The 27,839-nt window shown below is 39.5% G+C and overlaps 1 protein-coding gene, 1 non-coding gene and 1 pseudogene across 2 annotated transcripts; 1 reads left to right on the top strand and 2 right to left on the bottom strand.

Moving 5' to 3' along the window:
- Positions 1 to 659: 659 nt before the first annotated feature.
- On the bottom strand, positions 660 to 11,579 carry LOC104669416 (annotated as a pseudogene).
- A 5,770-nt stretch (positions 11,580 to 17,349) lies between these two features.
- On the bottom strand, positions 17,350 to 27,148 carry NXPE1 (neurexophilin and PC-esterase domain family member 1). The gene is made up of 5 exons (XM_010372390.2): positions 27,056 to 27,148; positions 25,540 to 26,270; positions 23,199 to 23,260; positions 18,265 to 18,477; positions 17,350 to 17,885 (listed from the first exon to the last, which is right to left on the bottom strand). The coding sequence occupies exons 1-5, from the start codon at positions 27,146 to 27,148 to the stop codon at positions 17,350 to 17,352; spliced, it is 1,635 nt and encodes a 544-aa protein (XP_010370692.1).
- On the top strand, positions 22,500 to 22,603 carry LOC115893781. Its single transcript, XR_004053835.1, has one exon. It is a non-coding gene; the product is annotated as a small nucleolar RNA U13 (small nucleolar RNA).
- Positions 27,149 to 27,839: the final 691 nt, after the last annotated feature.

Genomic DNA, 27,839 nt, shown 5'->3' with positions numbered 1-27,839 from the left:
GATTCACATATTTCTTATAGAAAATTCTTAATTATCTTTCAAATTCTTCTCTCCACTCCCCCCAAAAAAGGCTCTTTTTAGACTTTCTCATTATATACTTTATGTCTCTAGCCTTCTATTTTATATTTCCATCCTCTTTGCACTATATTCTGAGTAGTTTATTCAGGTCTATCTGCAGTTTCACTATTTCTCTCTTCATCTTTGTCTAATATGCTGTTTGACCCATCCACAGAATTTATAAGATTAGGGACTTTCTAAGATTATGGGACTTTATAATATTACTGTTATTTGCTATTTTAATGACTGTATTTTTCATATCTGGAACTATTGTTTAGTACTTTTGCCAACCTGTGTGATGTTTTTCCTAGTTTCTTCTTTCACATAGATTTGATTCTGTTTTGTAATTTTAAATGCTTATAGTCTTCAATGATGACTCGCATATGAATTTCTTGGAGATCGAATTCCATGAAATCCTTCTATTTTTGCTTATGGTAGATGGTTTTCTTGTGTAATTCTATATTGTGATCTTTTGATTGGTAGGACGTTACATGAAAAACCTATGTGGTTTGGCTTTTGCATGTGAATTCTGAGTTTGATTTGTTTCCTTTAAGTTTCCCTGGGAGAATTATTATCCCCAGCTTGCTTACTTATTTATTTACTTATGTAGCCACTGAGAGTGGCTAGGAGTGGAAAAACAGTGAATACTGAGTCACAGTAAACAAATGTGTCTTCTGGTTTGATCTGGTCTGGTCTGGTTTGATCTGGTCTAGTCTGGTCTGGTCTGGTTTGATCTGGTCTGGTCTGGTCTGGTTTGATCTGGTTTGGTCTGGTTTGATCTGGTTTGATCTGGTCTGGTCTGGTTTGATCTGGTTTGGTCTGGTCTGATCTGGTTTGATCTGGTCTGGTTTGGTTTGATCTGGTTTGATCTGGTCTGGTCTGGTTTGATCTGGTCTGGTCTGGTTTGATCTGGTTTGATCTGGTCTGATCCGGTCTGGTCTGGTTTGATCCGGTCTGGTCTGGTTTGATCCGGTCTGGTTTGGTCTGGTCTGGTCTGGTTTGATCTGGTCTGGTCTGGTTTGATCCGGTCTGGTCTGGTTTGATCTGGTCTGGTCTGGTTTGATCTGGTTTGATCTGGTCTGGTCTGGTTTGATCTGCTCTAGTCTGGTCTTATCTGGTCTGATCTGGTCTGATCTGGTCTGGTCTGGTTTGATCTTGTCTGGTCTGGTTTGGTTTGATCTGGTCTGGTCTGGTCTGGTCTGATATGGTCTGGTCTGGTTTCATCTGGTCTGGTCTGGTTTGATCTGGTCTGGTTTGATCTGGTTTGATCTGGTCTGGTCTGGTCTGGTTTAATCTGGTTTGATCTGGTCTGGTCTGGTCTGATCTGGTCTGGTCTGGTTTGATCTTGTCTGGTTTGGTTTGATCTGGTCTGGTCTGATCTGGTCTGATATGGTCTGGTCTGGTTTCATCTGGTCTGGTCTGGTTTGATCTGGTCTGGTTTGATCTGGTTTGATCTGGTCTGGTCTGGTTTAATCTGGTTTGATCTGGTCTGGTCTGGTCTGATCTGGTCTGGTCTGGTTTGATCTTGTCTGGTTTGGTTTGATCTGGTCTGGTCTGGTCTGGTCTGATATGGTCTGGTCTGGTTTCATCTGGTCTGGTCTGGTTTGATCTGGTCTGGTTTGATCTGGTTTGATCTGGTCTGGTCTGGTTTAATCTGGTTTGATCTGGTCTGGTGTGGTTTGATCTGGTTTGATCTGGTCTGGTCTGGTCTGATCTGGTCTGGTCTGGTTTGATCTTGTCTGGTTTGGTTTGATCTGGTCTGGTCTGGTTTGATCTGGTCTGGTCTGGTTTCATCTGGTTTGATCTGGTCTGGTCTGGTCTGATCTGGTCTGGTCTGGTTTGATCTTGTCTGGTTTGGTTTGATCTGGTCTGGTCTGGTTTGATCTGGTCTGGTCTGGTTTCATCTGGTTTGATCTGGTCTGGTCTGGTTTCATCTGGTCTAGTCTGGTTTGATCTGGTTTGATCTGGTCTATTCTGGTTTGATCTGGCCTGGTCTGGTCTGGTTTGATCTGGTCTGGTCTGGTTTTATCTGGTCTGGTCTGGTTTGATCTGGTTTGATCTGGTCTGGTCTGGTTTTATCTGGTCTGGTCTGGTTTGATCTGGTTTGTTCTGGTCTGGTCTGGTTTGATCTGGTCTAGTCTGGTCTGGTGTGGTTTGATCTGGTCTGTTCTGATCTGGTCTAGTCTGGTCTATTCTGGTCTGGTTTGGTGTGGTCTAGTCGGGTCTGGTCTGGTCTAGTCTGGTCTGGTTTGATCTGGTCTAGTCTGGTCTGGTCTGGTTTGATCTGGTCTAGTCTGGTCTTGTCTGGTTGGATCTGGTCTAGTCTGGTCTGGTCTGGTTTGATCTGGTCTAGTCTGGTCTTGTCTGGTTGGATCTGGTCTAGTCTGGTCTGATCTGTTTTGATCTGGTCTGGTCTGGTTTGATCTGGTTTGATCTGGTCTGGTCTGGTTTGATCTGGTCTGGTCTGTTTTGATCTGGTCTGGTCTGGTTTGATCTGGTTTGATGTGGTCTGGTTTGATCTGGTTTGGTCTGGTCTGGTCTGGTTTGATCCGGTCTGGTCTGGTCTGGTTTGATCCGGTCTGGTCTGGTTTTGTCTGGTCTGGTCTGGTCTGGTTTGATCTGGTTTGATCTGGTCTGGTCTGGTTTTCTGGTCTGGTCTGGTCTGGTTTGATCTGGTCTGGTCTGGTTTGTCTGGTCTGGTCTGGTCTGGTTTGATCTGGTTTGATCTAGTCTGGTCTGGTCTGGTCTGGTTTGATCTGGTCTGGTCTGGTCTCGTCTGGTTTGGTCTTGTCTGGTCTGGTTTGGTCTGGTTTGATCTGGTATGATCTGGTTTGATCTGGTCTGGTGTGGTTTGATCTGGTTTGATCTGGTCTGGTCTGGTTTGATCTGGTCTGGTCTGGTTTGATCTGGTTTGATCTGGTTCGGTCTGGTTTGATCTGGTTTAATGTGTCTTCAAGGCTCTCCAGAAGAGACAGAGACAATTTCAAGAATAAAATGAAACTTCAAATAAAATGTGTATTAGTAATAAAATGAATATATTCATAGAATATATTCATAGAAATCAGGGAAAATGTATCCAGGAAACAACTGAATTCTGTGAAAAAGAACATTCAAAGAACAAGTAGGATCTTTTTAAGATGAAAAAAATTGATGACAAAAAAAAACCATCAATAGAAGTGCCAAAATATATGTCAAGATAATTTTGCAGAAAATATAGCAAAAATATAAAGAGGTGTAAAGTTTAAAAATTAAGAAGCTTAGAAGATAAATCCAAGATATACAATATTGAAGTATCGGGAATTATAGAAGAAGAGAATAGAGAAATTGGCAGGGAGGCCATTATCAAAGAAATAATAATACAATATTTCTGAAATTAAGAACACTGGTCTCTAGTTTGAAGAGATCCATAGTGTATCCAACACAATAAATGAAAAAGTCCGTACTGTCAGAACTGATCTCTACAGGGTAGTCTTGCACATCAGACAGGGCTGATCCAACCTGAGCACTCTTTGGTCTACTGGCCTCTCCCAGAGCCCCAGCCTGGCCTTACCTGCTTACAGGGCAGTCTCGGGGGGCTCTGGAGGCCCACACTATAGCTTCTGTGCCTGTGGACTGTGCCTGACCAGTGGAAAGCTCCAGAGAGGTGGCCTCTATGGCCACACATCAGCCTGCAAATTTCCTCCCCATACTGCAGCTTCCCCTGAGGCCATGGCAACTCCCCACATTACTTGGTTGATGTGTGTCTGCAGGGGTGGGTTTTGCTTCACTTGCCCTGCCAGTAGTAGTGTAGTATGCATCCCCACTAACCCCCAGTGATGGCTGTTGCAGACAAATCCTTGGCTGGCACAGAGCCAGGAAGCCCCACCTAGCCAGTGCCCCCACACTTGCACTGATCCTGTACAGAAAACAGGGAATCCTCCCACACCCTGAGTGATCACTCCTGCTTGTGGGGCACAGAGAAGGCACCCAGACCTGTGCCACCCCAAGCCAATACCACCTCTAGTGCAATAGCACACACAGTCTCCAGCCCAGAGAACAAAGTCAGGCCCAGTACAAGTCCCCCACAGTTAAAGCATGCATTCCAGGAGTTGGGAGCTGAGTGTTGGCCCCCTAAAATCTCCCAGAAGTGAAGCCAGCTGGCTTAATCTGCCTTATACCACAATCAGACCCTCAAAGTCATCAAATAGGACAAAGGAAAAAAAATCCAAAGGTCAGCAACCTCAAAGATTGAAGATAGATAATCCCACAAAGATGAGAAAGAATCCGTGCAAAGAATCCTGAAAACTCAACAAGCCCGAGTGCTTTCTTTCCTCCAAAGGATTGCATCATCTCTCCAGCAAGAGTTTGAAACCCAGCTGAGGCTGAGATGGCTGAAATGACAGAAGTAGAATTCAGAATATGGACAGGTATTAAGTTCAATGAACTACAGGAGTACGTTGTAACCCAATACAAAGAAGCTAGAAATTATAATAAAGCATGGCAGGAACTGACACACAAAATAGCCAGTATAGAGAAGAATGTAGCTGACCTGATAGAACTGAAAAACATACTATAAGAATTTCGTAAATGCAAGTATTAATAGCAGAATAGACCAAGCAGAGGAAAGACTCTCGGAGCTTGAAGACTGGCTTTCTGAAATAAGACAGGCAGACAAGAATAGAGACAAAAAAATAAAAAGGAATGAACAAAACCTCTGAGAAATATGGGATTATGTAAAGAGACTGAATCTACAACTGATTAGTATACCTGAAAGAAATGGGGAGAATGGAATCAACTTGGAAAACATATTTCAGGATATCAGCCATGAGAACTTCCCCAACCTAGCTAGAGAGACCAACATTCAAATTCAAGAAATGCAGAGAATCCCAGTAAATTACTTCACACAAAGATTATCCCCAAGACACATGATCATCAGATTCTCCAAGGTCAAAATGAAAGAAAAAATGTTAAAGGCAGCCAGAGAGAAAGGCCAGGTCACATACAAAGGGAAACCCATCAGACTAACAGCAGACCTCTCAGCTGAAACCCTACAACTGAGAAGAGACTGAGGGTCAATATTCAATATTGCTTAAAGAAAAGAAATTCCAACCTAGAATTTCATATCTAGCCAAACTAAGCTTCATAAGTGAAGGAGAAATGAGATCCTTTTCAGACAAGCAAATGCTGAGGGAATTTCTTACCACCAGACCTCCCTTACAAGAGCTCCTGAAGGAAGCAATATGGAAAGGAAAGACTGTTACCAGCCACTACAAAAACACACTGAAGTACACAAAGCAGTGACACTATAAAGCAACCACATAAACAAGTCTGCAAAATAACCAGCCAACATCATGATGACAGAATCACATCCCCACATATCAATAATAACCTTGAATGTAAATGGGCTAAATGCCCCAATTAAAAGACACAGAGTGGCAAGTTGGATAAAGAACAAAGATTTATTGGTATGCTGTCTTCAAGAGATCCATCTCACATGCAATGACACACGTAGGCTCAAAATAAAGGAATGGAGAAAAATCTACCAAGCAAATGGAAAACAGAAAAAAAGCAGGGATTGCAATCCCAGTTTCTAACAAAACAGACTTTAAACCAGGAAAGATAAAACAAATAAAAAAGACAAAGAAGGTAAAGAGTTCAAATGGTAAAGAGTTCAATTCAACAAGAAGATCTAGCTAACTTAAATACCATACACGCAACACAGGAGCACCCAGATTCATAAAGCAAGTTCTTAGAGACCTTCAAAGAGACTTAGACTCTCACGCAATAACTGTGGGAAACTTTCATGCCCCACTGACAATATTAGACAGATCACTGAGACAGAAAATTAACAAAGGTATTCAGGAACTGAACTCGGCACCAGATCAAATAGACCTAATAGATATTTATGAAACTCTCCACCCAGAAACAACAGAATATATATTATTTTCATTGCCACATGGCACATACTTTTAAATTGATCACATATTTGGAAGTAAAACACTCCTCAGCAAGTGCAAAAGAACTGAAATCATGAAAGACAGACTCTTGGACCACATCACAATCAAATTAGAAATCAAGACTAAGAAATTCACCCAAAACCATACAACTACATGGAAATTGAATAACCTGCTCCTGAATGACTTTTGGGTAAATAATGAAATTAAGGCAGAATTCAAGAAGTTCTTTGAAACCAATGAGGACAAAGATACCACATACCAGAATCTCTGGGACATAGCTAAGGCAGTGTCAAGAGGGAAATTAATAGCACTAAACACCCATATCAAAAAGTTAGATAGGTCTCCACTTAACAACCTAACATCACAACTAAAAGCATTAGAGAATCAAGAGCAAACAAATCCCAAAGCTAGCAGAAGGCAAGAAATAACCAAATCAGAGCTGAAGTGAAGGAGATTGAGTCACACACACAAAAAAACCCTTCAAAAGAGCAACAAGGGGCACGCCCAAGATGGCCGAATAGGAACAGCTCCTGCCTCCAGCTCCCAGCATGAGTGACACAAAAGACGGGTGATTTCTGCATTTTTAACTGAGGTACTGGGTTCATCTCACGGGGGCATGTCGGACAGTTCGTGCTGGTTCGCGGGTGCAGCCTGACCAGTGAGAGTTGAAGCAGGGCGAGGCATCGCCTCACCTGGGAAGTGCAAGGGGGAAAGGGAATGCCTTTTCCTAGCCAAAGGAAATTGAGACACACAACACCTGGAAAATAGGGTAACTCCCACCCTAATACTCTGCTTTACCAAGGGTCTTAGCAAAGGGCACACCAGGAGATTATATCCCACAGCTGGCCCAGAGGGTCCCACCCCACGGAGCCTCCCTCATTGCTAGTCTGAGATCTAACTACAAGGTGGCAGTGAGGCTGGGGGAGGGGCGCCCGCCATTGCTGAGGCTTAAGTAGGTAAACAAAGCCACTGGGAAGCTGGAATTGGGTGGAGCCCACCATAGCACAAGGAGGCCTGCCTGCCTCTGTATACTCCACCTCTGGGGACAAGGCATAGCTAAACAAAAAGCAGCAGAAACCTCGGCAGAGGTAAATGCCCCTGTCTGACAGCTTTGAAGAGAGCAGTGGATCTCCCAGCACGGAGGTTGAGATCTGAGAAAGGACAGACTGCCTGCTCAAGTGGGTCCCTGACTCCTGAGTAGCAGTAGAAGGCTTCTTGGGTATGCAGGTACTGGCACAATCCAGCATTTGAGTTTGAAACCAGAGTGCAATCAGTATTGACCTGAGAGGTGCCCCTGGAAAACTGGCCTGTGAAGATGATCCTGTCACAGTCTCGGTGTCTCGTCCTCCAGAGAGCCAACGCTCCTTCACTGGGGTGGGTGAGCAGCAGAGACAGGGGTATCTGGCCCCCACAGAACAAAGTGAAGCTGACCAGTTAGGTGCCATTGTTGAAGTTGATCACCTTTCCTGAAGCACCTGCCATCAGCACTGGGGAGGACATCCTGGCCCTCAGGAAATCCCTGCCGTATTGCTTCCTATGTCCCACCAAGTGGTCTGTCACCTCGAGCAGGGTGTCCAGCTGGTCCCCCCTGTGGTGTGTGTCTCGAGGGTTGAGCATGGTGGCTGTGCTGTGTGCAGCACTGGTGGTGGTGTTCATGTGGGAGAAAGGTCTGGGTGGGGTCAGCTAGTCTAGTTTCTCCATGATTTCCTTTATTCTCAGCTTAGTCTCTGCTGCTGAAACTTCTGGACACAGTGGTGCTTCATGGTAGGAGAGAATATTAGGAAGGTATCCCTGTGATGAAGAAAGATAGACATCTCTTGTCCTCACCAAAACTGAAATGGCAAAGAATGTGACTTATTATGTGTATGCAGCTGAACCTGTCCTTATTTCATTAACCTTAATAATGCATTTATATCTTTATTCATATATAACTACTGAAGTGTTCAATCTAGAAATTGGCCATAATTAAAATGCTGGAAGTTTTGAGTAAATCACATGAGTCAGTTGTTCCATTTGTGCTTTAACCACGTATTCCATAGGATGTTAAAAATCCATTTAAAAAACCCATTGAACCTAAAAATATATGGCTAAGAAAAAATTATTTGATTAAAAAATGATTACAATAGCAAATTGAAGGAAGTAATTATTAAGAAATATTGAGGTATTTCTGAGTCTTAATAGAATGAAAGGAAAAGTCATAATGAAAAAATTAACATTTTCAACAGTGAAATGCAAAGACATTTTGTAAAAATTCGTTAATTTTGAATGGGTATCATGTAAACATGGTACAAAACTCAAAAGACACAAAAAGGAGTGAAGTGTGGAAATAAATTTCTATTTCATTCCTGCCTCCTGCCACATAGTTTTCCTCCCCAAATTAATCACTCTTATCCTCCTTATAAATACCTTTCTAGAGCCTATGTGTGCATATGTATGTGTACATGCATATATCACTTATATTTTCTTTTTTACATAAAATGCATTGTTCTGTACCTTGCTTTTTTGTGTAATGATGTATTTTTAATGTCTTTTCATTTCAGGACATATTGAACTCCCTCAGTCATCCATTAAGATGGATACACAGCATTTCACTGTATAGATTTTTTTAAGCAGTCTCTCATTGCTGGACATATAGATTTTCTCAATCTTTTGCTATTACAGTATTGAAAGTATAATCTTGTGTTTGCACCCTGGAAACGGAATAACTACATTGAAGTTTAAAAGCATACCCTGTTCTGAAAAATAGGAAGGTTTGCGTTTTTGTTCTAGTGATTTTCTTTCTTTCTTTCTTTTCTGAGACAGGGCCACTCTAATGCCCAGGCTGGAGTGCAGTGGCACAATCATGGCTCACTGCAGCCTCCATCTCCTGGGCTCAAGTGATCCTCCTGCCTTAGCTTCCCAGGTAGCTGGGACCATCAGCATGCACCATCACACCCAGCTAATTTTTTGATATTTTGTAGGAATGAGGTCTCACTATGTTGCCCAGGCTGGCCTTAAACTCCTGGGCTGAAGTGATCCTTCCACCTCAGCCTCCCAAAGTGTTGGGATTACAGGCCTGAGCCACCATGCTCAGTCGTGATTTTCTTTACATAACATAAAAATTTATACATATAATATATTTACATAAAATACTTCATCTTTTCTTTATTCGGCAGTGTTTATTGACTCCCTAGCATAGACAGTGACTAAAATATTTATTTATACTTCCCTGCTCCAATTTTTTCTCTCTATGACTATATTGTTGCTTATTTATCTTTGTGTTTACCTCTATTTTCTTAAAAAACATGTTTTAATAAACTATGTCTATATTTACATATATCCTGTTAATATATTAAGTAGTCTCTTTTAACACGAGGCTAAAAATGATAAGGAAGTATCTCCACCTGTGCTCCACCAACTTTTTTTATTTACAACATTTCTATATTGTCATAGTATATAATATTTACATTGTTTTCTCTTTATAGTCTCCATAGTTTTGTTTTATTTTGTTCTTTGGTTAGTACTATAATTAAGTGGATTCAGTACTTGTCATTCTGTTTATAAGAGTCTTTATCATTTATCTCTTATTTAGCTGAAGCTAGTCTTTTGTATTTTTTTTAAAGAAGAGCTTATGAGAACTATATCCCCTGAGTTTGTTGTAATAGTTGGATTTTTTAAAAAGTTGAATCTATAAATAACCTGGGACCTATTTGATATGTGGTATGGGGTGAGAATACAAATTAAATTGTAACCTCCAGTAATGTACAAGATCTAGAGAAACAATTTTTGCTTATTACTTCTTTAACCTTCAGAAAGATGAAACTGTCCAAGAGACAAATTAAGAATTAATATATGCTTTCCTTTGCATACATTCATTGAAACTGAGACTTCAAACAGAAAAACATGTGTTCACTGAATTTGAGGGTGTAGCAGAGAAAATAGTTCATATAATTAATTGTAGGGCCCTGGTTGGGAAGAAAAGGAAATTGGGACCAGAAGGGATCTGATAAGATGAAAGGAAAGGGAAGAAACAAGGAAACAGTGCCTGGCATTCGATCTGTTTTTGTTTACTGAATCTGTGACTGAATTCAGAGTTTCTGGGAGGTGCAATGAGAATAAGCTTATAGGAAATAAAGAAGAGTAAGAGGCTGTGGTTAGAAAGTAAATGTGAAAGGCAATCTTTCTGAAGTAGAGCAATTCAGGTGATAACAAGGTTCAAGGTGTGGCCCTCGAAGTGGGTTGTCAAAACACATTAGATTTGCAGGTACTGGTATTTCAAAAGAAAAATCACCATAAAGCTTCAATTTTGAATTGACTTAGAGGGGGCCTAATGGAAGGGTTCTGGGAAAAGATGAAGATTTAGCCAGATACCTGATCATTCGGTGAATTTGGGGCAATCGATGCTATGAGGTTAGTCCTATCTTATGTTCCTTCTACAGATTAGGCAATTAAGCAAGAAGATGTTAAGTAGTTTGCCTATAGCCACACAATTAATAACTACCAGACTCAAAATTCAAATCCAGGCAGTCTGTTGCTAAGCCTGTGATCTAACGTTTCTGCAGCCCTACCTCCCAGTTGTGTTTGGCGTGGGGTGCGCTGTTGCTGTTAATTTTATTTGAATGCAATCCTAGGGTTGGTGGAGAGACTGAGGAGCACACAAAAGCTCCTGGACTCTGTCTTATACTAGGTGTAGTAGGGACATTCAGGCAAGGGTAGGACACTCAAGAGCCTGCTCAAGAACAATTCAAAATTTAGTAGGAGTCACAAGTTAAGAGAAAACAGGTTTAACTCTATCCATCTTCCTTACCATGGTCTCTCAGGTTAGAAAATCATAGATAAAGTGATGAAGTATCAAATCTTTCCCAATTAAAAAACCTACCTGTCCATAATTCATCACCAGACAATTTAATGCTATGTTTTTAGTCTGACCTGGGGTAGATTGAATTCTGAGATAGATTTTATTCCATAAGTGGAGAAAGTAAGCCTTATTATTGTTATTATTATTTAAAAACCTTTTTTGGAATTCTGACAGTTATAAAAATGATCTATATAATGAGCCTTAACAGAAGTACCACATTATTTTACAAATCATCTTATCTGAAAATAAGAGCACACACACGGAGAGGAACTGGACACAAAGCCACATGAAAAGATGGTCCCTTTTGTACATGCTGTTCCTTCTGGAATGCTTTCCCACATTTCCCTCTGGGTTACTTTCTCTGTCCCTTCTCTTCCACCTCCCTGAGCCCTACTTCTTCTTCTAGTCTTGGCTTAGATATCACTTCCTCTGGGACAGTTTCCTCAAGCTCTCATCTCTGAGGTGGGTGACCCATGTGTTCATCCTGGTACCCTTCCATAGCAGGCATCATGCAGTGTTCCAATAGCCTGTTACTTACTGGTATTCTCTCTCTGTCATCGTTGATGAGGACAGGGACCACACCTGTCCTGTTCAGCGCTGTGTCCCCATCTCAAGGCCTACCGTGTAACAGTTGATGAGTAAATACATATTTATTGAATAAATGATTCTCAGACCAGAGCCTTGTTCTTCCTTACAGCTGCTTCAGTGTCTTTTCCGTTGGGATCTTTCAGGTTCTCAGTATGTATCATTAGCATAATCAAAAAGGAGGGAACTTGAAGACGAGGCAATTAGTGGCTGTATGTAAATTTTTTGGAAGACCCAGGTTTCCTGCTTCTTAGATTATTTGTCCCTTCCCCACAAATGTCAACTCCATATCCCTCCTCCCTTACCCAGAAATCAGGAGGTGGAAAGAAGTTTCCATGATTATTCTCACTATAAACACAGCATTGTGGTCCTTTGTTCATAGATGATCATGATGCTGCTCTGTTTTATTTTGATTCTTCCTTCCCTCAGTTCACAGAAGATTTATTTTTTATTAATTTGTGAAATGTGCTGTGTACCTTTTTAATGTACACTACCATTTATCTTCTGTTTTATGTCATGTTCTAGATACACAGAGATATAGCATCATGTATTTGACAAATATCTATTGCTTGCTACTATGTGCTGGGCCCAGTGCTAAGGACTAAAGATGAATAAAATGGTTCCAAGCATGGAGCTAGGATCACAGCTGTGCATCTCCATGGAGGATGCTTCCTCCACTCTGGTGAGTTGGAGGAGAATAGAGAAACCAGAGGCTGGGGGTCAGGAAGTAAGGGGAGAAGGAAGGGCGGTGGGAAGCTGACATCAAAGTGGCACACAGACCACTTAGGGGCCTTCATAAACCATGCCCTGATGGAGGCCCCAGCTGCACCCCTGATGGCTCTGCTCCCACAGCTTTGCATCTGCTAGTCCTCCTCTTTGTTGTAGCCACACAAGTATCAGGGGGAGGCACATGCCATGGATTAAAGTGACCCTTAGGAATGCTGGGAGCAGGTTCACAAGGTACACAGGTGAACCTGGATGTCTTGGCCTCCTGTGAGGTTGGAGCAGGCTCTGTAGTGTGCAATGACGGAACCCAAGTGTTCCCACACACTGGGTATAAATTTCGGGTTGAATGTGGCCCTCTGCTATTTGGTGCTTATCTTCACACCAGCACTCCTTTTTCCATACCAAGAGCTGCAAATAACACAATTCAGGCTTTGAGACCAGGAGCAGTGGCGGGAAACACTGTGTTCAGCAACATCTGCCTTGCCTCTCCGAGATCTGCTGAGAGGTACAGAAAACGTTAGGATTAGCTCAGCACATTCGGCCCCACAGCCATTGCACTGTGCTCTCGGTGTTGTACCTTTGGGCTGTAAAACATGCCCAGATAGCCAAAGGGCCACATGGTATATTTCAATGAAGGAAAACCCTATCTTTAAAGAAGACGCTGCTAGCTACCAGCCTCAGGTGAAGACTGGAAAAATAAACCTTGACAAAAAGGGAATGTTTTTTACTCTATGTAAGAGTACCTTGTTTTTGTGAATGGGGTTCTTGTCCACATATCTGAAGATCTTTTGGATATATTTGGAAATTGAAATCTTTATTGTTGGAAATTGAATAGATGGAAGGAGGAATTGAGATTTGGGGAGACCATCACTTTGCTCTGAGGTGTCCTTTGCTCTGGGGTGACACCTCAGAGTGTCAAAAATCTTGACTCATCCAGGGAAGGGCTGTGAATTAACAGAAATGTTTTTGGGGAATAAAAAGGAAGCTTTTAACTCTGTTTGCAAATTTACTTACCTCAGCCCAGGAAGGTTAAATGTAAGTTAATTTGCACTTATATTGGATACAAGGTGAGAAAACTGGAAATTGATTTCTTGAGTTTACTGTGAAATTTTGAACATTTACATATTCATGCTATAAAGAAGTATTTCCCTAGTTAATTTCATGCAAAGTGACAGCTTTTACAACCTGTTTAGCATATTAACAAACCACTTTTATTAGTAATGACGTGAGTATTAATAACAGGGACAAGATTTCCAGATTTCCTTTTCTTATAAGACCACAACCATTATTAAGAACCCCAAGAACAAAACCACAATGTCTAGGCATAATGTGACAAAGTTTGCTGACGGGGTGACAGAGTTGACCTCACAATCTTGAGAAACACAGCCACACACATTTTATGAGCCTTTTATATGACCGTTGTTAAATTTGGATAACCATTTTTCAAATTATACATCTTTTCTAAAGATACTTTACAGAAAATGCTTTCTATCCAGTTTGGTAAAAGGGTTCCTTCCATGAGCCCATTGAATTCATATTAATAAGAAAGTACATTTCAGCATCATATGCTGTCCTCTCATTGGTTCTTATCCCATTAACACTTATTCCTGGTTATAGATTCTGGAGCTTTCTAAAGAGATGGTAAAACCTCTTTCTAAAGAAATGGTAAATGTTTTAATAAAGTTCTCTTTGGGGGAAAAATAAGCAAAACTTAGTCTCTTTTCTCAAGATGTTTACAAGCTGTTAGAGATGACAGATACTTTTTAAAATACATGTTTTTGTTTCTTTTATAGAGTAAATGACAAAACACTGTGGAAACATTATTCTTTCTGGGGGGTGTCAGGGAAAGCTTTACAGAATAAATAAAATTCAAACTGGGTTTTAAAGGGTGATTGGGAGTTTGACAGGTGAAAGGAGGGGCAGGAGGGCATTCAAGTCAGAAGGAGCAGCATGTAGAGTGGTGCAGAGGCTTGAGAGACTGATGTATTTGGACACATATTTGTCTTGTGTGTCGGACATTTAAAAAATTTTATGTATGTATCTTATTTTTTATTGCATACATTTAAAGTATACAGTGTAATGTTTTGATACACATATGCATAGGGAAATGATTACTATAGTCAAGAAATTAACATATTCATCACTGCACAATTACCTTTTTATTTGAGGTAGAATACCTAAAATCTAGTCTCTCAGCAAATTTTCCATATACAATATTAACTATAGTCCTCATGCTATACATTAGCTCTCTAGACATTCATCCAATACAACTTCAAGTTTGTACCCTTTGACCTACATATCCCCGTTTTCTCTTCCTCTCAACCTGGATATCTACCATTCTACCCTGTTTCTGTGTGTAATTTTTAAGTTCCATATATAAGTAAGATCAAGCAATATTTTTCTTTCAGTATTATTTCTTTTCTTCAATGTTGTTATTTTACTTAGCATAACGTCCTCCAGGTTCGCCCATGTTGTTGCAAATATAGCAGCATCTCCTTTTGTAAGGCTGAATGATATTCCAATGTACATATATACTGCAATTTATTTATCTGTTCATCTATTGATGGGCATTTAGATTGTTTGTGTATCTTGGCTATTGTGAATAATGCTGTAATGAGCATGAGAATGCAGATATCTCTATGAAGGGCTGATTTCATTTCCTTTGGGATACTCAGCAGAGGAATTGCTGAGTCATATGGTAGTTCTGTTTTTAGAGGAACTGCCACACTGTTTTCCATAATGGCTGTACCAGCTTACATCCCACCAAGAGTGTACGAGAGCTCCCTTTGTGTGTGAGAAAATGTTAACATCTCCTCATTTTTAGCAGCCACCTATATATACTGATGACTTCCAAATTGAGCATCTGTCTTACAGACCTCGCTCCTGAATTGAGACTCATATTGAATCTACAGGACATCTGCATTTTGATATTTGTATGGAAATCTTCACCTCATTTAACTAAAACCTAAATTCATTTTACCCTTTTCCCCAATACCTTCCTTCCCCTTTATTTTCTTCAGTGAATGTTGGGGTTCTCCTTCAAGTTATTTGTGTCCAATTTGCGGCTATCATTGAAACTTCTAAGTGAGCTGCCTCAAGGGAAAAATGATTGAATATCACCATGTGCTAGAACTAGGTAAACATTTTCCATATATCATCTAATTTGATTCTTTGAATTTAACATTGAGGAAATTGAAGTTCAGAGATTAAATTCCTAAATTGGCTGAGTTGACAAATGAAGACACTGGAATTCAAAACCAGGTCTGACCTCAATCTCTCTTATTTCCGTTATGCCACATTGGCCATAGTTCTAAATATCTTGCCTCATTTCTCTTTCTGAAAGGCAAATCTAATCATGTCCTGTCTGTATTATGGTTCTTTAACCACTCCCCATTACTTTTAAGATAAAGCCCACATTCCTTAGCATGTCATATAAATCTTTCATCATTTGGGTGCTGCCTCCCCACTTTTTTCTCATTGTTTTGTGTCACTAAAGGTTCATAATTCTTGCCATTTCCTGACTGAGCCTTTTTTTCAACAAGTTTGTCCCACTTCTCTCTCTCCTTCCTTCTTGTCAACTTGACTCTCTCATTCTTCACGAATGAGTCCAGGTAATACTTCCTCTATAAAACTTGATAGCATCTCTCTATCACAGAGTTCAGGTTTTGTTTGTTGATGTGTTTCTATAACTTCTTGACTCTTGTGATACTGCATTGCTTTGAACCTACCTGCTTGGTCTTCTCCACAAGACTGAGGATGATGGTCGTTTTGCCCTGTTCCTTTGTATCAAAATTGGTTAACATAGCATGTGGCACAGAGTAGATGCCAATAATTGTTTACTTAAACAAAATATGGTTTTCCAGCTTTGAAAACTGGGTGGATACTAATATCATTGATCAAGAAATGGAACACAGAAAGAGGTGAAAATTTGGTAGAGAGGAGATATTTCTTTTGGCGTTAACATGCTGTATTTGAGGTCTGTCAAGTGTAAGTGGAGATGTCTCATGTAAAGTTGGCATTAGACTAGAAAGCTGAAAATAAAAATTTTGGAGTCATTGGATGAGATGATCTAGGGTAAAAAGTATTCCAAGAATACTGCTTCATAGGTGGTGTTGTATACTTTACATTGCATCAAATCATGTAGGACATAATGACAGGTTGTCCTGCTGTTAATAAAGCTAAGTTTGAGCAGCAGATTCAGAAGTGACAGCCTGCTATATCCATAGTAAAGTTCCAATCAAACTTTTAAAAAAGCTCATTCACTGATGATCTCTGCCTTACTTACTTATTTAAGTAGAAGTATTTAAATGGTGATTTCCTAATTCTGTCATTCTTTCTGTATTCATTAGCTGTAATTCTTCCAAAAAGAAGAAATTTCCCTTATCTATTAGGGTTATTGATTTTCTCTTTAAGAGGAAAGAGGATAAATGTTCACATATTTGCCTTTTGTTGCCAATTTTCAAAATAAGGGTTTACCCAACTCCACTTATGACACATGAGAGATTTTGCTTTTATTCTTGCATGTCTCTTTTTGTATTATTATGAGCTCATGGATTTTATATATTATGTATTTCAATTAACTGCAGTCATTAGTCTTTTTGATGCTAAATCTAGCTAGGCCAATGAAGAGATTCCTTTGGGTTACCTCCTCTGTTCCATGATATGGTTCCATTTGTCTTTGATTATTTGCTTTCTGGCATAACAAGATGTCCAGGCTCATGGTGTATATATATATTTTCTGTTCCAGTCCTGGAATAAGCCTTTCCTTCAAGGATGCCTGTTTTCTTTTGTTGAGGAAGGGTTCTTAGAGACCACAGTCAGGGTGCTTGGAGTGATTATTGCTAATGGGTTATCATTGCTTCTAGGTCTTTTCAATAGACAGAGCTAGGAAATATCTATATTGGAAATAGAAAGCATCATGAATTTGTACAGATATTTTCAAATCAGCTTAATAACATGACTTAAAAAACTTCTTTAATATTTTAAAGAAGCATCAGAACCAGGCATGGTATAGTCATTCTACATGTCTGATTCTCTTGGTTTTGCATCCCATATCAGTTGTCATTGTCCTTACATAGCCTTCCTCCCAAAAAAGATTCTTTTAAATTTATTTTCCTTAGTTCCTAAAATGAATAAAACTGACTTTACAATACATGTGGGATTATGTGCAGAGATTGATTCCTAGTGATTTTGTATAGTATTTATCCCTTAGCAAATGTAGTTTAAGAACATGTTAATCTGATTTCCAACCACATGATCAGGTGGGTGGACATTATTAGTGTCATATGCAATGGTCATGTCCCAGGCATCAATGATGCCCACGTTGAGGTCTTTGAAAATATCCTTCGTGATAAGATATTGAATATAACCATGGAAGTCTCCAAGCCTCTCTGTGTCTAAGTGCATCTCCCTGATGTTTTCTGTCTTAATAATCACTTTAGTGGTTGGGCTTCTTAGGAATAGTCTTTCAATAGCCTTTCGGACACCAATGGCCCTGCGAATAAAAATGTCAATGGGAAATGGTCTGAAGTGCTGGCCAAAGGTGATGACGATGGCTGTGTTTTTGTCACCTGATAGCTGGTCAATTTCCCGAGGGATATAATCATGACCTATCAGAGAGTAGAGCTGTAAAGTGACGAAGGGATGGTTATGTTTTTTCCATTGAATCTGAGTGTGTCTTTCTGCATCCAGAAGCAAATGTTTCTTAAAAATTCCAGTTTCATGAAGATCAAAAAACTTTAGTGCTGATAAAAAAATAAATAGATGTTTTAATTAGAAGATAATGGTTAATATTCATGAAAAAGAATGTCCTATCAATTATTTAAAATACTCACCCCACCTAGATAATTGCTCACTGGAGTCTTTCTACTCTCTGGGGTACGGTACCCCCAGTTCATACATGTAAAATGTCAATAAAAAATGTAAAGTTTTCATTGGAATTTTAAAAGAGGACCAACATTTCTTATGAAAGAGGGAATAAAATACATTTTAAATTTAAAGGCTCAAATCCAGAAAGCTAAATGAAGTAAAAAACAAAATAGTTCAAATCAGAGAATAGAGACTTCATTAAAAGTACTTTAAAACCAGCCTGAATTTCTAAGAGAATATAAAGTAACTACCTACTTTTTACAACTTTGGGTAAGTAGTAGATCCACTGACGTAGCGTAGAATCTCCCAGGAGGTAAATGAGTTTGCCTTTCAAACAGCCGTTTATCTTAATTGTGTCTAACTGAACCTGGTTGCAAAATGTTGTTATCCATTTTCCTTGTAAAGTATAACCACCAGGGACAGGAGGCTTCATTCCAACTTGGCATTTCTCTTCTATTTTTTCACTCTCTGGTAACAAAGACACTTGTAAATGATTTTATTGGCATAAGTTAGACATCTAGCCTTCTTTCCTGGTCCTTTGTTTTCTTGCTCTCTTTTCCCCTTCCTGTAATGCCTATGTCCTTTTTCTGTCCCTTTCTAGTCCTATTCTTTGATCATTAGCTTTGCCTCAGGCATTTCTACTTATTCTTTTGAGAGATTTTGAGTCATCTTGCCTCCTGTCTAATTCCTTTTCTCTTAAATTTGGTCATTAGCTAAATCTTGACATACTATCCTTTCTTTGACGTTCTGTCCTTTCTTCCTGATTCTGTGGTGACTTCTGTCTTTGTCTCTTACCCGAATAATGTTAGTGGTCTGCCAGTTGGTGCCGTTGTATAAAATTCTTTACCTTTGTTTCATTAATGAAGGAATGAATAATCTAATTTTTCCGTGTTCAAAAAATGGCTTAAAATATGTACATTAAAAATAAAAACCTCAAATAGTATATTAGTCACCTAGCTTGACAATTTTTTTTTAAAAAACTAGACTTTGCTAAAAGCAACATGCAACAGCTATTACAAACCAATATTCTGAGATATTCCAGGAAGTTTCACTAGAGTTTCAGGCTGTTTGCGCATGGTCTGCCTTCTATTACGAGTAGGTAGCAGTGCAGCAAATGTCTTGTTATAGCATAACAAAGGTCATCCAATTTCTCCTGTCATGTTTCCTTGCCACTATCTATGCTGCCATCCCATCACTGAGCCAATGCCTTGTATTTTAGGACTTGTTGTGTATGAGATAGGAAACCAGTTTGAATGCTGTAAGAAAGACCAAGATAATAATGACTTAAAAAAAAAAGTTTATTTCTGTCTCACACAACAGGCCTGGAGTGAGAAGGACAGGGCTAATATGCCATTGCATGGTGTTAGGGACTCTTGTTTCTTCTATGTTATGGCTATACCATTCTTACCACGTGGCTTCAATCTCATGGTCTAACCTGGCTCTTGCCATTCTCACGTTATATCTAAAGTTCAGCTAGTAGTTAGGGAAGAAATGGATAAGGAGGGCAAGTTTTTTTGCTTTTAAAGCATGACCTAGAAGTTTCCCACTCACACTCCTGGAAAAAACTTAGTCATGGTCACAACTAGATATAAGGAAGGATGGCCATGGGTCTAGCCACAAACTGGTTTCTATTACTAAAGAAGGAGGAGGCAGTGAATATTGGGGAACCATTGGCAGTCTCTGCTTTACCCTCCTTGCTTAGTTCCTCAGAGGCCTTGCAGTCTCTGGCTGCCTATGTCCACAGAATTGTACATCATTACGTGGTTGTGTTGTGTTTGTAACCTATGGACAAAGTGATAAAATGGTGCTGGTTGCAGAATTGGAAAGTGCACCTGAAATAGCTCTTAAGTCTTGGTGATTTGGCTTACTAAAGGGAGTTTGTATAATCCTATAATTATGTTGGAATTACAGTGTGATATTGATGGGTTTCTATGAGGCTTGATAGCATTGCACCCTAGATGATTGAATACCATGACCCTGGACACTTGAGTTTCATAGTTAGTAAGTATTCTTTATCCTAATAATGTACTGGCACACTTTGCTGAGAACATAGCCTTTGTTGTAAATACAACATAGTATTGTTGTAAATCCTATGTTGTGTAATCTTTATGTGTCAGGTATTCATTTTGCCATGTATCAAACTTGTAACAAATTTGCTTATGATTACTCTTACATGTTTATTTTACTTAATAATTTTAGAATAGGCTTGAGCATTTTGAACAGTATGTGGGTAATAATATCAGGATTCTGTATATCAGCAAAAGCAATTCCATTTTAGATGCTAATCTGCTATGTTGGCTCCTGATTAACCCCAGTTTATCTATTGTTTGTTGTACAACAGCAGGTACTTATGGTAAATCTTGCCCTTAGGTCAAACAGCCTTGGTGGTATTGTACTTCAGTTGTCCTGTACATCCCATCTGAACCACCCTTCCCTTGTGCTCTGTAAGCCCTGGGTCTGGGGGTAATGGTATGGAGATCCACCATCTTGTCTCACCAATGGAGACATAAACATGGCTTCTGCTTGTAAGTCCCTACTAAATGTTTCTTTCGGAGAAACTGGATGTGTCAGACTCTTCTTTGGCCTCTCAGCTTCCTCAAACTTTGGGAGTAGGTTTGCACAGACCTGCCCACTGAGAAATAGATTCCATTATATTTTTGATTAGATAGGGAAACTAATAGTCCCCCAAAGATATCCACATCCTAATTCTTAAAACCTGTGAATGTGTTGAAGCAGAAGATATAAAAAGAAAACCAAGTTTTCCTGTACTAGGCTGACCCACTCCAAGACCCAGGGAAGGGCAGGGCTCTGTTGAAGCTTTGGTAGCATTGTCTGCAGAGCCAGGTCCCAGAAGGGATGGGCTCCAGAGTCTCTCCCTCCCATCCCAAAGCAAGGTTGGGAAAAACAAGTTTTTCTCATTCAGCTTCCCCCTTCCCGCCTTACTATTCTCACAATTATCTTTGCAAGTTTTGTAAGTTCCTGTTTTTTCCTTCTGTGCAGCACAGCAAAGGTCACAACATATGGCTGAGTTGCAACACCTGGCTTGAGTGGTAAAACCTGTCACTGTTTGATAAACTGTCTTTATTCTGCTTCTGTACACTTGCTGGCCACCTTGTAGGTTTTGCACCATTTAGTGAAGTGTGTATTCAAGCTAGCCAATACCCTTTCAGGTACATGTATAAGAGTCAAGCCCTGTCTTTGTTCAGGGCTCAGCCTTTGGATGTTAATCTGCTGGCCAGGTAGCCACCTAAATAAAATCCTCCTGTTCTATCCATTGGTCTCTCCTGTCCCTTAATTCCCGCAACAATGTTGCCTTTTCCAGATATGACTAGGGTATGGCCTTTCAGATGGAGAGACTATCCTGGATTACATAGGTAGGCCCAATCTAATGTCACTGGTCCTCAGAAGTGGAAGAGGGAGGCAGAAGAGTGGGTCAAAGGTGTGACAAGAAAACTTGACCCTCTGCTGTGGCTTTGAAGATAGAGGAAGATGGGTACAAGGAATGTGGGCAGCCTTAAAAACCTGGAATAAGCAAAGGAACAGATTCTCCCCTACAGCCTCCAGTAAGGAACATGCTCCTACTCTACCTTGGGCTTAGCTCAATGAGCCCAACACTGGACTTCTGGACTACAGACTATAAGATGATATATTTTTGTTTTTAAAAGCCACTTTATTATAGCAGCAATGAGAAAATGATACATAGACAACTGACATTCTTTTAAATATAAAGTCATCCCATCCAGAGACAGTGTTTTTTCCTTCTATTTATATGAATTTTATTTTATATTCCTTAGTGACATTTTAAATTGTTTTTCTACAGATCATGCATTTTGTTAAATTGTGAATTTGCATTTTAAAGCACAAAGTGGATTATACCACTTTCTTCCTCAGTTGGTTTCTGTGGCTTTCAAGTTTACTGAATAGTCACTGAAATCCTCAGCATGGCACTTGAGAACCTTCATGATTAGGTTCTTCCTCTCTTTCTAGGCTTATCCTCTGCTACATTCCACAATATGCCCACCCCATTGGCCTATTGAACAAGTCCATGATGACTTAGTTCATGACTGGAATTATCAGATAAAAAGAGTTAGATAAAAAATACAGGACATCATATTAAATTTGTATGACTTCTAACAAGGAATAATTTTTTAGTGTAAGTATGGCCCATGCAACATTTTCCCCTTTTCTCAATGTATATATGACAGGCAATTAGAAATTACCCATATTCATTTGATTCCCTGTATTATTATTTGCTTAACTCCAGCAACACTACCCATGATCTTTATGAGGTTTTTCTTCATTTTCTGACTACACATATCCTTCAGGACTCAGTCAAATACCAATTTTAACATAAGCTCTTTTGCCTCTTTACTGTCTTCATAGAGTTCGTAGGTTGAATGTCTTTCACATTGCAAGCTAACTGAGCATTTATTTTTCTCCATTTGTCCATAATGCCTGATATCTATTCAGTGCTCAGTAAATGTTTGCTGATCCTTTTGTAGTTCAGAAGCAAGATGATTGGGTTTTCATGCTCATGTGTGAGATGTGTCTCCCTCAAATCTTGTTATGACATCAGCACATTATCCATATGATGTGAGGAAAAATAAATAAACATTTGCAGAATAAATGAATAAATGGTGGCAATAAATTATTATAAGTTGAAGTAAGTATCATGATGGATGTTATCGGTAAACTAAGATAGACTTTATAAAAAGTTATCTTAAAGCTAAGGTATTCTTTCATAAGTAACCCGGCTTTGTGTTTGTCTTTAAAACATATAATAAGATGAAAACTCCATATAAAATTGGTAATTGCATCAACTAAATGTTAGGGGGTTATGCCACCAGAGAGTTAGGAAACCAGAACTGAAAGCGTTCCTACTCTGAAGCTGTAGGTATCCATCCTTCAAAGACATTTGCACAGTGCCTTAGACTCTAGGAGATGAACTCTCAGGTTTAAATATGAATGTAGGATACTAATACTTTCTCCTTTTGGATATGTCAAGATGTCAACTCCTATAAACATTTTGAGTATCATTTCCTTGAGTTAATTTCTCCCTTTAAAGTCCAACATAATTGACATCATAGACATCTGCTAGGAATTGTGCTCCAGGAGAACTACAATTACTTAGGTTAACGCTGATAAAATTTCCTCTGAGCATCACCTAACTCAGGACAGAGCCAACTTACTGTTACAATTGGCGACATCAATGTGTTTATGATCCTTCATCATTTCAACTCCCACTTTGGACCTTCAAAAAAAAAATAGAACAATAAATTAGCCTGCTCTATGCCCACATAACATCAAAGTGAATCATCTCCTTGTGAGTGAAGGAAAAATTTTAATTTTCTATAACTGGAAGCTATTATTATTATTGTAAATTTTAGATATATTGGGTATTGTAAATGAGTGAAGATTTTGAAAGGCTTTCTACCCTGCTGAGAGCACCTGAAGTCCAGGGCAGCTCTACCGATCTGCCACATGTAATCAGTGTGTCTTGGAATTTTAGATTCAAAATATTTATCTAATTTACAAGTTCTCTTCTCTCTTTCTGCTTCCACATCTCCTGTTCAAGTTTGCAGAATAGTTTCCTTGGATTACTGTGAGCCTCTAATTGGCCATGCAGGTCTCAGTTTTATCCCACCTAAATTTTTCAATCTGACTGCCAGAGCACCCTTTCTCATTGCAAATCCAACTGCACTACTGCTTACATCCCTTTACTGTCTCCCCATCATCATTCCCACCCAAGGAATCTAGCCTTTTTGGGTGGCAGGTAGACCTTCTATCGGAGGGCCTCTGCTTCATTTTTAATCCACATTTCCTGCTATGATTACCTTTGACTTTTCCGACAAACTTGCTTTCTGAAGATCAGTAAGCTTTATGAAGGAAGGTAACGCATGTGTCTGGTCCACTGCTGTATCCTTAATATCTATCAAAGCGACTGGCAGAAAGTATTGTTGAATCTGATGTGTTGATAAATGTACCTTATATTTCTTTCCTCCAACTGATGAAAGATGACTTTTCCTGCTTGAAAGCTCTTACTCACACTTTGTTTCAAACCTCTGTATATGGCCATGTAAGTGGAGGAAGGAAGAAAAGGATTAAGGGGAGAATGGGGACCTAGGTGCCAAGTATAACAGATATAAGTGGTACCTGATTCCCTGCTATGGATGTCTCTCCACATGCCATCCTGAGAAGGAAAGGATCAGCATGTTTTCATCCTTTCTAGGATTTAGGCATAAGGATGGTTGACGGGTAGGAAGAGATTTGATGAGCTGTACCATCAGAGATAAAAGGGAAGGAACAGAAACTTAACTGTGCTTTTACTTTTCAGAAGGGAGCCAGGGACTAGATCAGGAGCCAAAACTTAGATAATGAGATAAGATTCTGGAATGCATGTTATTTTGTCATGTTTGGTGCCTACTCTTAGCATATTTTTTTGAAAGCTTGTGGTAAAAAGACTCTAAACTTGACTTTGAAAACTGCTAGAAGGGGATAGCTGTGAACCTAGCATTCTACTCTGTCACCAAGCTTAGGAGAAATAAATCTTTGTAGGGGAAAATAAAAGGGTACTGGCAGAATTGAAAGAAAAAAGGAAATGGACTAAGCCTGTGAGACTTATGGAAAGTTAGCAAATGAGCAGAAGTCTCTGAAACTGATAGATGTCTTAGGGCTTGCCTCACAGTTCTGGGATTTGTAATAACAGATAGTTACCCTTTGCAAATCCTCAAAGTGGCCCATGTAGCGACCCTGATGGTTCATTCTAATCAACAAAGTGGTTTTCAGGTTAGTGGATAACAGGGAGACCAAAAAGTGAGCATCTATTTGTGAGTCGGGGCAGAAAAGCTTGGCATTGTTGCAGCCATGATTGATAGAGGAAACATGCTTCCACCCCGGTTTGTGGCGGTCTGTTGAACAAGGGGTTTGCAGGAATCACTAGGTCACAACATGAGGAGTAAGAAGGACTTCTCCACCCTGAGAGGTATATACTGAAGAATATCTGATCATGGGATCAACTGGAGAAAACCAGTAGGAACTGGCTTTTCAGAAAGATCACTCAGTGTAGAGAATGGATGAGAGAGGGTATGACTGCTGGGAGAGAGACCAGTTGGGAAGCGGGTACGGGTAATCTAGATGAAATGATTATGGTCTGAACTTGCATAACAGCACTGTGCATAGGGGAAAATGGATCAATGCAAAGATATTTAAGAGCAAAAACAACAAAATATGATATGGGAGGTGAAGGAGCATGGATTTTGTCATACACTTATCAAGGAATCTTTTTTTCAGTGGAACGTCTGTGAACACACAGAAGAACAGTTACAGCAAAACACATGACTGAATGGACAATAGAGTGAAAATGCCAACTTGGGCGTAGAGTGGTGAGTAGAGGCCCCATGAAGACACCACATGTCTTACCTCGAGTAGAGGAAGCCTCTGAGTCATGCTCAATGTTGCAATGGGCAATGTAGCTCTGACTGGGGCACTTTTCAGGGAACACTTCTCAGTATAGATGAAAAGTATACTTACCTGTGGAAAAGGCTCTTTTCCTTGTCCGTAAGATAAGATACCTCTCTATTCTGGGTGGTCATGTGGGTCAGAGCCTCACAGGGCATGTGTTGAGGCTTCACACAATAGAAGGCTTCTTGGTCTCTGTTATCCAGATATTCACAGAGTTCAGCACTCGAGTTTAGGGTCAGGCCACATTCAGTGAAGACATGAAAGGTGCCATTAACAAATTTACCTTTGAAAATAATTTTATAGCCTTGGTTCCTTGCCCTCCAGAGAGCTGATGCCCCTTCACTGGGATGGATGAGCAGCAGAGACAGGGAGATCTGGCCCTCCCAGAACAGAGTGAAGCTGACCAGGTAAGTGCCATTGTTGAAGTCAGTCACCTTTCCCGAAGCACCTGCCATCAGGGCTGGGGAGGACATCCTGGCCCTCAGGAAATCCCCACCATATTGCTTCCTCTGTCCCAGGTGGTCCCTCACCTCCAACAGGATGTCCAGCTGGTCTCCCCTGCAGTACGTATCTTGAGGGTTGAGGATGGTGGCTGTGCTGTGTGTGGCACTGGTGGTGGTGTTCACATGGGTGAAAGGTCTGGGTGGGATCTGCTGATCTAGTTTCTCTATGATTTCCTTTATTCTGAGTTCAGTCTCTGTTGGTAACTTTAATGGTATCGGTGATGTTTTAGGGAATAAGGACTTTGCGGAGTTGTTCCAGTAATGGATGGAGATGGATAAGTTTAGAGCAGACCAAAGCTGAAATGACAAGGATTGTGATATACTATGAAATTAATCTGTCTAGTCATTTTCACTTATTATGAGTTTGAAGATTTGTTTACAGTGAATATTTGTATAATTGAAATCAATTTGTTACCAAATTGAATATTTGGTAACAAAGTGGCAGAGTAAACCAAAAGAGAAGAGAAACAAGGAAATGAGATATGATGATGATGATATAGTATTATTATATATTATTATCAATATTATTTAAACTGTGACAATTTTGTATAACATATAAACATTTACACTTTTACCTCAATATTTTAGAGAATGTCTGAACAGTTGTAGATATATTTGATCCAAAATATATAGCTCAGAGAATAATTATGAGCAATAAACTGGTGATGATAAGTTTACTCTTTGTTTTCATATATGCCTTACATCCAGTAACATCTATATCTATTAGTCATGCCTAGTAGTCCTTTTCTCTCCAAATGTATCATAGTTCAAGCCACCATCATTTATCTCCTGGATTATGGTGGCCACCTGAAGGATGATGACTGTCTTCAGACTTCAAGGAAGACAGTCCTGCTTTCCCTCCATTTAATTTCCTCTTCTGTAGCTAAACCAGTCGTTTTAAAGCAAAACTCTATTTGTATTGTCTTCCTGCTTAAACCCCTTCAATGGCTTCTTGTAATTCTTGGGTAAAAGTCCATTCGTAATATGGCTTTGTCTGTGGCCTATTTTTAACTCTAGTTCTTGCTACTCTCTTCCTTGCTTTTGATGTCTTGATAAGATTTCTTTTATTTTTAGGAGCTGACCTTCCTGTTTTTCAGCTCTTGTTCTTTACTAATACTTTCTCCTCTTCCTGGATTGCTGAGTAACCCCCGAATTCCCCCAAACCACCTAAACATCTCTTAACCTTAGAAATCATTACAACCTCAGAGGTCACTTATACTTTTGGCACTATACAGTGTTTTATAGGCACTCAAATTCAGTGATTTTCAAATCTTGCTGGTAGTCAGAAACACCTGCCAAGTTTTTTTAAAAATACAAACTCTTAGGCTTCAATCTAGATCAACTGAGTCATAATCACTACATTATGTTGTCCAGGAGTATATGCAATCTTAGGATCAGATAGATTTGAGAAGAAAGATTGTAGACCAGTAGTTGTCAACCCCTCTCACACTTTAGAACACATATAAAGCTTTGAAAAAAATTCAGGCCTGGCTGCACTGAACCCCAGCATCAGGCAATAAAACCCTTGTGATTGGTAACAAAGTGGCAGAATAAGCCAAAGGAGAGGAGAAACAAGACAATGAGATATCATTTAAAAAAGATGAATAGAACCCAAGTTGAAGTTTTGAAAAAAACCTTGGCAAAGCCAAAAGACAAATCATTGGCAATGCCAACCAAGAAATAGAGATGCAAATAAATGAAATCCCCCAAAAGAACCTTTTTTGTAGATCTCTGGAAAATATAAAAATCTCACATTATAAAATAGATAAAAATACAATTTAAAAATAGAATAGAAAATAATCATGTAATATATAAATAACAGTATGAATAAGAATATAATCATCATGATGATAAACCTTTTTCTAT

Source organism: Rhinopithecus roxellana, chromosome 15 (assembly GCF_007565055.1).
Source record: "Rhinopithecus roxellana isolate Shanxi Qingling chromosome 15, ASM756505v1, whole genome shotgun sequence".
NCBI lineage: Eukaryota > Metazoa > Chordata > Mammalia > Primates > Cercopithecidae > Rhinopithecus > Rhinopithecus roxellana.
This window is presented reverse-complemented; position numbering and strand designations above follow the sequence as displayed.

Excerpts from the sequence above, each read along its gene's own strand:
- NXPE1 (XM_010372390.2), bottom strand. The coding sequence starts at position 27,148 with ATGTTTAGGTGGTTTGGGGGAATTCGGGGGTTACTCAGCAATCCAGGA. Across the intron at positions 18,478-23,198 it reads TGATGTCGCCAATTGTAACA|AGAGTGAAAAAATAGAAGAG; the intron begins GTAAGTTGGCTC and ends CTTTGTTACCAG. Across the intron at positions 17,886-18,264 it reads CTTACCCAAAGTTGTAAAAA|CACTAAAGTTTTTTGATCTT; the intron begins GTAGGTAGTTAC and ends TTTTTTTATCAG.